The 11,553-nt window shown below is 42.5% G+C and overlaps 1 protein-coding gene across 1 annotated transcript in view; it reads right to left on the reverse strand.

Moving 5' to 3' along the window:
- Positions 1-5,897, reverse strand: part of LOC139747978 (uncharacterized) — a 29,509-nt gene extending 23,612 nt beyond the window's left edge. The window contains exons 1-3 of the mRNA XM_071660489.1: positions 5,443-5,897; positions 5,017-5,085; positions 3,818-3,943 (exon numbers count right to left, since the gene is read on the reverse strand). Coding sequence (XP_071516590.1) covers positions 3,818-3,825 — 8 coding nt within the window. The 5' untranslated portion in view covers positions 3,826-3,943; positions 5,017-5,085; positions 5,443-5,897. The remainder of the gene's footprint in view (positions 1-3,817; positions 3,944-5,016; positions 5,086-5,442) is intronic.
- Positions 5,898-11,553: the final 5,656 nt, after the last annotated feature.

The raw sequence follows: 11,553 nt of genomic DNA on the forward strand, positions 1-11,553 counted from the left end.
CCCGATGAAATTAATATAAAAATTTTAATATTTATTCTCCATTTTTGCCAAATTAATATGAATGTTAAAGTTCGCCATATCTATTTTATCTATCTATCTATCTAAGCACGAAGCACTGTACACCAGCAGCACTGAGCACTGTACACCACCAGAATTGAGCACTGTACACCACCAGCACTGAGCACTGCACACCAGCAGCACTGAGCACTGTACACCACCAGCACTGAGCACTGTACACCACCGGCACTGAGCACTGTACACCACCAGCATTGAGCACTGTACACCAGCAGCACTGAGCACTGAACACCGCCAGCATTGAGCACTGTCCACCACCAGCACTGAGCATTGTACACCAGCAGCACTGAGCACTGTACACCACCTGCACCGAGGACTGTACACCACCTGCAATGAGCACTGTACACCACCGGCAGTGAGCACTGTCCACCACCAGCACTGAGCACTGTACACCACCGGCACTGAGCACTGTACACCACCTGCAATGAGCACTGTACACCACCGGCAGAGAGCAGTGTCCACCACCAGCACTGAGCACTGTTCACCAGCAGCATTGAGCACTGTACACCAGCAGCACTGAGCACTGTACACCACCGGCACTGAGCACTGTACACCACCTGCACTGAGCACTGTACACCAGCAGCACAGAGCACTGTCCACCACCTGCACTGAGCACTGTACATCAGCAGCACTGAGCACTGCACACCTGCACTGAGCACTGTACACCACCAGCACTGAGCACTGTACACCACCAGCACTGAGCACTGTACACCACCGGCACTGAGCACTGTCCACCACCTGCACTGAGCACTGTACATCAGCAGCACTGAGCACTGCACACCTGCACTGAGCACTGTACACCACCAGCACTGAGCACTGTACACCACCAGCACTGAGCACTGTACACCACCTGCACTGAGCGCTACTAACCACCACAATGCAACCATTATCACCACAATTCAACCACAATCCGTTCCAATCTATCCACCGCCATCCAACGTCTATCCACCGGAGCGGTGGTGGATAGAACGAACAATAGACTCACTATGGCGTGAGGATAGATCTATACAGTCACTATAGGGGTGAGGATAGGTCTATACAGTCACTAGGGGCGTGAGGATAGATCTATACACTCACTAGGGACGTGAGGATAGATCTATACAGTCACTAGGGGCGTGAGGATAGATCTATACAGTCACTAGGGACGTGAGGATAGATCTATACAGTCACTAGGGACGTGAGGATAGATCTATACAGTCACTAGGGGCGTGAGGATAGATCTATACAGTCACTAGGGGCGTGAGGATAGATCTATACAGTCACTAGGGGACGTGAGGATAGATCTATACAGTCACTAGGGGCGTGAGGATAGATCTATACAGTCACTAGGGGACGTGAGGATAGATCTATACACTCACTAGGGACGTGAGGATAGATCTATACAGTCACTAGGGGCGTGAGGATAGATCTATACAGTCACTAGGGGACGTGAGGATAGATCTATACAGTCACTAGGGACGTGAGGATAGATCTATACAGTCACTAGGGGACGTGAGGATAGATCTATACAGTCACTAGGGGTAAGGAGAGATCTATAGTGTCACTAGGGGACGTGAGGATAGATCTATACAGTCACTAGGGACGTGAGGATAGATCTATACAGTCACTAGGGGACGTGAGGATAGATCTATACAGTCACTAGGGGTAAGGAGAGATCTATAGTGTCACTAGGGGACGTGAGGATAGATCTATACAGTCACTAGGGGCGTGAGGATAGATCTATACAGTCACTAGGGGACGTGAGGATAGATCTATACAGTCACTAGGGGTAAGGAGAGATCTATAGTGTCACTAGGGGACGTGAGGATAGATCTATACAGTCACTAGGGGCGTGAGGATAGATCTATACAGTCACTCGGGGACGTGAGGATAGATCTACACACTCACTAGGGACGTGAGGATAGATCTATACAGTCACTAGGGGCGTGAGGATAGATCTATACAGTCACTAGGGGACGTGAGGATAGATCTATACAGTCACTAGGGACGTGAGGATAGATCTATACAGTCACTAGGGGACGTGAGGATAGATCTATACAGTCACTAGGGGTAAGGAGAGATCTATACAGTCACTAGGGACGTGAGGATAGATCTATACAGTCATTAGGGACGTGAGGATAGATCTATACACTCACTAGGGACGTGAGGATAGATCTATACAGTCACTAGGGGCGTGAGGATAGATCTATACAGTCACTAGGGGACGTGAGGATAGATCTATACAGTCACTAGGGACGTGAGGATAGATCTATACAGTCACTAGGGGACGTGAGGATAGATCTATACAGTCACTAGGGGTAAGGAGAGATCTATACAGTCACTAGGGACGTGAGGATAGATCTATACAGTCATTAGGGACGTGAGGATAGATCTATACACTCACTAGGGACGTGAGGATAGATCTATACAGTCACTAGGGGCGTGAGGATAGATCTATGCACTCACTAGGGATAGAAGGCTAGCCTCACCCCGGGGGATAGTGGTAGCGTCTCTTGGTCAGCATATCGGAGTTCTCCTATCCTTCGTCCTTGGCCTCTGCCGATATAACGCCATCCCGGACGCGAGATCGGCTGGGGAGGGACTGAGGGCGGGCCAAGTTATCGGGGAGAGGGGAGAGAGAGGGGAGAGAGAGGGGAGAGAGGGGAGGAGGTTGTAAAAGGTTGGGGGTGTATTATTGATGACACCCCCCCCCACACAGCCTTCTCCCCCCCCCCTGATATTTAAGGAAGACACACACACACACACACACACACACATACACACACACATACACTCACATACACACACACATACACACATACACACACACACACACACACACACACACACACACACACACATACACACAAACACACAGACACATACACACACAAAAACACACACGTACACACACTCAAACACACACACACACACACGTACACACACTCAAACACACACACACACACGTACACACACTCAAACACACACACACACACACGTACACACACTCAAACACACACACACACACACACACACACGACCTACATCGGTGATTGGGGAAGGGGGGGTAGGTAGTAGTTACGACCAACATCTATAAATGGATTTATCTATTTATTTATTTATTTTCAAACGAATAATTATCTCTCTCTGACATCACTCCAACATCCATCATACATTTAAGTCTTTTAAAAAAATTCCTAAAACCTATTTCTCTTTCAGGTAACTGAAATGATCTAGACCTAAAGTCGTTTATAAAGTCCTAAAATGTATTTCCTAAAGGTAACTGAAATTATCTACACCCATAAAATTGATAAAGAGAACAATTTAGGGATCTTAAATAAGATAAGTGCTTTATTTAAACCACTTTTAAGTAACACGTATCAAAACTCTCCTATTTAAAACATCTAGAGCCTTCTCCTCTACGCAAACTTGTCATTTCCACACCCGTCAACTCTGATAATGTCTGTAATTACCGAAGAAATTACTGAATGTAGCCTAAATCTATCATTAGATCTATCTATTATGCACGAAGATGACGTCTTGGATCACATCTGAAATGCTGGTCTGCTATTGGACCGCCATCGGTGACGTCATAGCTCCCTTCCGAATGCCGGACTTTCATTGGACCAGTAGCTATGATGTCATCGCTCACTATTTCCCCCTTCCCCCCACCCACTTAATACATCATCAGTGACAACGTCATGGCCCTGCTCTGAATGCCGTCCTGTTATTGGACCAGTAAAACGGTGACATCATGACTCACCTTTGCATGCTAAACTTCTATTGGACCGGTGGGGATGACGCCATGGCTTCCCACTGCATCCTGGAGTGTTACTGGACCAGAAGCGATGACATCACTCCCGCACGCTCCAACCATGAGACTCTGGACCTGTGAGAAATATATAGTACACTATATTAGACTCAAAATATGTCACAAACTTCTATATTCCTTTCAGATAATGCATTTAATATACAAATTCTATATCCATTTCGATCAACTAATAAATTACGGGAAATTGGACAAATCAGCCATAAAATACATATAAATTTATATCAAAATACTATTAATCTTGTATTTATTTTACTAGATCGCCGTTTCCCGCATCAGCGAGGTAGCGCCAGGAAACACACATATACGTATATTCCACTGACGTACCACATTTAAATGGAGAGTATTCTAATTAAATATTAATTATGGTATTAGAAACATATGATTTTTTTAAATTAGATATACACAACATATAATGAACATCTTCAATAATTTGATCTTTTATCTAATTTTTGTTCAACAAAAATATGATAAATATGTGATCACAAGCAGAAAAAATATGTAATTTTTATCAAAAATATGTAATTTTTATCAAAAATATGTAATTTTTATCAAAAATACGTAATTTTTATCAAAAATATGTATTTCTATCAAAAATATGTCATTATCAAAATTATGCAATTTTCATCAAAAATACGTAATTTTTATCAAAAATATGCAATTTTTATCAAAATTATGCAATTTTCATCAAAAATATGTAATTTTTATCAAAAATATGCAATTTTTATCAAAAATATGTAATTTCTATCAAAATCATCAATTTCTTTTTTAATTAACCCTCAAATCTATTTCACAGTAACTGGAAAAAAAATTTTCCATATAGAAAAACCGTCCATAAACCCACAAATCAAAACTGCTAACAAATTTCTCTATTGAATAATTATACACATATTTCATAGTAATTAATAAACCAGTCCCCCGGTGATAACGAAGTGATAAACGATAACTGAAATCACATACAAAGCGAATCAAGTTCAATTATATATATATATATCTTTGCATATAAGCATGGAGCCTTACCCAGAGGGTCTAAAATATATATATAAAATAAATAAATAAATTAATATGTATATATATATATATATATATATATATATATATATATATATATATATATAAGCATGGAGCCTTACCTAGGGGGTTTAAAATTCCAAATTTCCAAAGTAATTCTCAAACTACGTCTCCTCCTCTCGTTGCTGCTTCTGTAAAACACTTCAATCGTAAGTAACTCACTTTTAACTTGTTATTTCACAATATTCCCGGTTTAAAAGTCCTTCTAGCCACTAAACCAAAGGGAAATAAAAGGCCTCACACCTTCGAACCACCTTGACCCGACCAGGGGTAACTCGTGTCTGTCATGGGTCGCGTGAATAGCCATTGAGATGCCAATTACTTTATTAAACAATTACCATTTATCCCAAGTTTATTTCATCCTCTTACATCTATTAACGGGTCGTGGTAGTTAACTACAGTACTATACTTAATCCCCAAGTACAAATTTTTAATCTCAATAACAAGGTATTTTGATGGTAATATAATTTAGTAAATAAATGTTGTACCTCTGGCAGCAAGATGCCTAATGTCGTATGGTCGTTACGATGTGTCGTAGCAACACAGGTAAACACCACCACCGACCGATAACTCCCAATTACTATCGTTCACCTGGGGCGGAGAGACCCATCAGCCGCCGACCATTCAACCCTGAAGCAATATGAAAACAAGCGTCGTTTAATGAAACTTAAGCCTGAGTGGGGGGGTTCTATTTGCACATATATACCATTCACGTGAAAACTTTCGTCTATAATCGTAATTTATACATATTATTCCACACACACGTCATAGCACATATTTGGGAGATATAGTCTTTGAAAAAACATTTACTAGAAATGCTCTCTAAAAGCCACTGTAGTTTGTTTATGTTCATTGCCAGGCAACAGATACAGTCACGCTAACGCTGTATCTTAAAAAGAAAAGAAAAAAAAATACATATATATATATACAGCACGACACTTTAAGTTCTATGTAACCATACCTTACAGACAATTGCTTAAGCTTTCAGAAAGTTGTTCTACAGGAAAAAGTTAGAGAAATGATTATAGAAAGGTTAAAAATTACCTCCATGTACTTGCCCCTGTATACACAAGGACAAAAAAATATATATACATACTAAAATTGAGGTCATGGACGTAAGATACGGTGAGAGGGCATTTCTATGCTACCTCAATACATCAGTAAGAGTTCCTTGTGTGATACACACACACACACACAAACAATATATATATATATATATATATATATATATATATATATATATATATATATATATTATTTATTTATTTTGCTTTGTCGCTGTCTCCCGCGTTTGCGAGGTAGCGCAAGGAAACACATGAAAGAAATGGCCCAACCCACCCCCATACACATGTATATACACACACGTCCACATACTCAAATATACATACCTATACATCTCAATGTACACATATATATACACGCACAGACACATACATAAATACCCATGCACACAATTCACACTGTCTGCCTTTATTCATTCCCATCGCCACCTCGCCACACATGGAATACCATCCCCCTCCCCCCTCATGTGTGCGGGGTAGCGCTAGGAAAAGACAACAAAGGCCACAGCTCCCTTTCCACATCCAGGCCCCACACAGCTTTCCATGGTTTACCCCAGACGCTTCACATGCCCTGATTCAATCTACTGACAGCACGTCGAACCCGGTATACCACATCGATCCAATTCACTCTATTCCTTGCCCGCCTTTCACCCTCCTGCATGTTCAGGCCCCGATCACTCAAAATCTTTTTCACTCCATCTTTCCACCTCCAATTTGGTCTCCCACTTCTCCTCGTTCCCTCCACCTCCGATGCCCAAACCATTTCAAAACACCCTCTTCTGCTCCCTCAACCACGCTCTTTTTATTTCCACACATCTCTCTTACCCTTACATTACTTACTCAATCAAACCATCTCACACCACACATTGTCCTCAAACATCTCATTTCCAGCACATCCACCCTCCTGCGCACAACTCTATCCATAGTCCACGCCTCGCATCCATACAACATTGTTGGAACCACTATTCCTTCAAACATACCCATTTTTGCTTTCCGAGATAATGTTCTCGACTTCCACACATTCTTCAAGGCTCCCAGGATTTTCGCCCCCCTCCCCCACCCTATGATTCACTTCCGCTTCCAAGGTTCCATCCACTGCCAGATCCACTCCCAGATATCTAAAACACTTTACTTCCTCCAGTTTTTCTCCATTCAAACTTACCTCCCAATTGACTTGACCCTCAACCCTACTGTACCTAATAACCTTGCTCTTATTCACATTTACTCTTAACTTTCTTCTTTCACACACTTTACCAAACTCAGTCACCAGCTTCTGCAGTTTCTCACATGAATCAGCCACAAGCGCTGTATCATCAGCGAACAACAACTGACTCACTTCCCAAGCTCTCTCATCCACAACAGACTTAATTCTTGCCCCTCTTTCCAAAACTCTTGCATTCACCTCCCTAACAACCCCATCCATAAACAAATTAAACAACCATGGAGACATCACACACCCCTTCCGCAAACCTACATTCACTGAGAACCAATCACTTTCCTCTCTTCCTACACATACACATGCCATACATCCTCGATAGAAACTTTTCACTGCTACTAACAACTTGCCACCCACACCATATATTCTTAATACCTTCCACAGAGCATCTCTATCAACTCTACCATATGCCTTCTCCAGATCCATAAATGCTACATACAAATCCATTTGCTTTTCTAAGTATTTCTCACATACATTCTTCAAAGCAAACACCTGATCCACACATCCTCTACCACTTCTGAAACCACACTGCTCTTCCCCAATCTGATGCTCTATACATGCCTTCACCCTCTCAATCAATACCCTCCCATATAATTTACCAGGAATACTCAACAAACTTATACCTCTGTAATTTGAGCACTCACTCTTATCCCCTTTGCCTTTGTACAATGGCACTATGCACGCACTCCGCCAATCCTCAGGCACCTCACCATGAGTCATACATACATTAAATAACCTTACCAACCAGTCAACAATACAGTCACCCCCTTTTTCAATAAATTCCACTGCAATACCATCCAAACCTGCTGCCTTACCGGCTTTCATCTTCCGCAAAGCTTTTACTACCTCTTCTCTGTTTACCAAATCATTTTCCCCAACCCTCTCACTTTGCACACCACCTCGACCAAGACACCCTATATCTGCCACTCTATCATCAAACACATTCAACAAACCTTCAAAATACTCACTCCATCTCCTTCTCACATCACCACTACTTGTTATCACCTCCCCATTAGCGCCCTTCACTGAAGTTCCCATTTGCTCCCTTGTCTTGCGCACTTTATTTACCTCCTTCCAGAACATCTTTTTATTCTTCCTAAAATTTAATGATACTCTCTCACCCCAACTCTCATTTGCCCTCTTTTTCACCTCTTGCACCTTTCTCTTGACCTCCTGTCTCTTTCTTTTATAGATCTCCCACTCAACTGCATTTTTTCCCAGCAAAAATCGTCCAAATGCCTCTCTCTTCTCTTTCACAAATAATCTTACTTCTTCATCCCACCACTCACTACCCTTTCTAATCAACCCACCTCCCACGCTTCTCATGCCACAAGCATCTTTTGCGCAATCCATCACTAATTCTCTAAATACATCCCATTCCTCCCCCACTCCCCTTACTTCCATTGTTCTCACCTTTTTCCATTCTGTACTCAGTCTCTCCTGGTACTTCCTCACACAAGTCTCCTTCCCAAGCTCACTTACTCTCACCACCCTCTTCACCCCACATTCACTCTTCTTTTCTGAAAACCCATACAATTCTTCACCTTAGCCTCCACAAGATAATGATCAGACATCCCTCCAGTTGCACCTCTCAGCACATTTACATCCAAAAGTCTCTTTCGCACGCCTGTCAATTAACACGTAATCGAATAACGCTCTCTGGCCATCTCTCTTACTTACATACGTATACTTATGTATATATATATATATATATATATATTCTTCTTCTTTTCTTTCAAACTATTCGCCATTTCCCGCATTAGCGAGGTAGCGTTAAGAACAGAGGACTGGGCCTTTGAGGGAATACCCTCACCTGGCGCAATTCTCTGTTCCCTCTTTTGGAAAATAAAAAAAAAAAAAAAAAAACGAGAGGGGAGGATTTCCAGCCCCCCGCTCCCTCCCCTTTTAGTCGCCTTCTACGACACGCAGGGAATACGTGGGAAGTATTCTTTCTCCCCTATCCCCAGGGAAATATATATATATATATATATATATATATATATATATATATATATATATATTATCCCTGGGGATAGGGGATTAAGAATACTTCCCACGTATTCCCTGCGTGTCGTAGAAGGCGACTAAAAGGGGAGGGAGCGGGGGGCTGGAAATCCTCCCCTCTCGGTTTTTTTTTCAATTTTCCAAAAGAAGGAACAGAGAATTGGGCCAGGTGAGGGTATTCCCTCAGAGGCCCAGTCCTCTGTTCTTAATGCTACCTCGCTAATGCGGGAAATGGCGAATAGTTTGAAAGAATATATATATATATATATATATATATATATATATATATTTTTTTTTTTTTTTCATACTTTGTCGCTGTCTCCCGCGTTTGCGAGGTAGCGCAAGGAAACAGACGAAAGAAATGGCCCAACCCCCCCCCCATACACATGTATATACATACGTCCACACATGCAAATATACATACCTACACAGCTTTCCATGGTTTACCCCAGACGCTTCACATGCCTTGATTCAATCCACTGACAGCACGTCAACCCCGGTATACCACATCGCTCCATGGAGATGGAGTGAGTATTTTGAAGGTTTGTTGAATGTGTTTGAGGATAGAGTGGCAGATATAGGGTGTTTTGGTCGAGGTGGTGTGCAAAGTGAGAGGGTTAGGGAAAATGACTTGGTAAACAGAGAAGAGGTAGTGAAAGCTTTGCGGAAGATGAAAGCCGGCAAGGCAGCAGGTTTGGATGGTATTGCAGTGGAATTTATTAAAAAAGGGGGTGACTGTATTGTTGACTGGTTGGTAAGGTTATTTAATGTATGTATGACTCATGGTGAGGTGCCTGAGGATTGGCGGAATGCGTGCATAGTGCCATTGTACAAAGGCAAAGGGGATAAGAGTGAGTGCTCAAATTACAGAGGTATAAGTTTGTTGAGTATTCCTGATAAATTATATGAGAGGGTGTTGATTGAGAGGGTGAAGGCATGTACAGAGCATCAGATTGGGGAAGAGCAGTGTGGTTTCAGAAGTGGTAGAGGATGTGTGGATCAGGTGTTTGCTTTGAAGAATGTATGTGAGAAATACTTAGAAAAGCAAATGGATTTGTATGTAGCATTTATGGACCTGGAGAAGGCATATGATAGAGTTGATAGAGATGCTCTGTGGAAGGTATTAAGAATATATGGTGTGGGAGGCAAGTTGTTAGAAGCAGTGAAAAGTTTTTATCGAGGATGTAAGGCATGTGTACATGTAGGAAGAGAGGAAAGTGATTGGTTCTCAGTGAATGTAGGTGTGCGGCAGGGGTGTGTGATGTCTCCATGGTTGTTTAATTTGTTTATGGATGGGGTTGTTAGGGAGGTAAATGCAAGAGTATTGGAAAGAGGGGCAAGTATGAAGTCTGTTGGGGATGAGAGAGCTTGGGAAGTGAGTCAGTTGTTGTTCGCTGATGATACAGCGCTGGTGGCTGATTCATGTGAGAAACTGCAGAAGCTGGTGACTGAGTTTGGTAAAGTGTGTGGAAGAAGAGAGTTAAGAGTAAATGTGAATAAGAGCAAGGTTATTAGGTACAGTAGGGTTGAGGGTCAAGTCAATTGGGAGGTGAGTTTGAATGGAGAAAAACTGGAGGAAGTGAAGTGTTTTAGATATCTGGGAGTGGATCTGGCAGCGGATGGAACCATGGAAGCGGAAGTGGATCATAGGGTGGGGGAGGGGGCGAAAATTCTGGGGGCCTTGAAGAATGTGTGGAAGTCGAGAACATTATCTCGGAAAGCAAAAATGGGTATGTTTGAAGGAATAGTGGTTCCAACAATGTTGTATGGTTGCGAGGCGTGGACTATGGATAGAGTTGTGTGCAGGAGGATGGATGTGCTGGAAATGAGATGTTTGAGGACAATGTGTGGTGTGAGGTGGTTTGATTGAGTGAGTAACGTAAGGGTAAGAGAGATGTGTGGAAATAAAAAGAGCGTGGTTGAGAGAGCAGAAGAGGGTGTTTTGAAGTGGTTTGGGCACATGGAGAGAATGAGTGAGGAAAGATTGACCAAGAGGATATATGTGTCGGAGGTGGAGGGAACGAGGAGAAGAGGGAGACCAAATTGGAGGTGGAAAGATGGAGTGAAAAGATTTTGTGTGATCGGGGCCTGAACATGCAGGAGGGTGAAAGGAGGGCAAGGAATAGAGTGAATTGGAGCGATGTGGTATACCGGGGTTGACGTGCTGTCAGTGGATTGAATCAAGGCATGTGAAGCGTCTGGGGTAAACCATGGAAAGCTGTGTAGGTATGTAATTTGCGTGTGTGGACGTATGTATATACATGTGTATGGGGGGGGTTGGGCCATTTCTTTCGTCTGTTTCCTTGCGCTACCTCGCA

Source organism: Panulirus ornatus, chromosome 71 (genome assembly GCF_036320965.1).
Source record: "Panulirus ornatus isolate Po-2019 chromosome 71, ASM3632096v1, whole genome shotgun sequence".
NCBI lineage: Eukaryota > Metazoa > Arthropoda > Malacostraca > Decapoda > Palinuridae > Panulirus > Panulirus ornatus.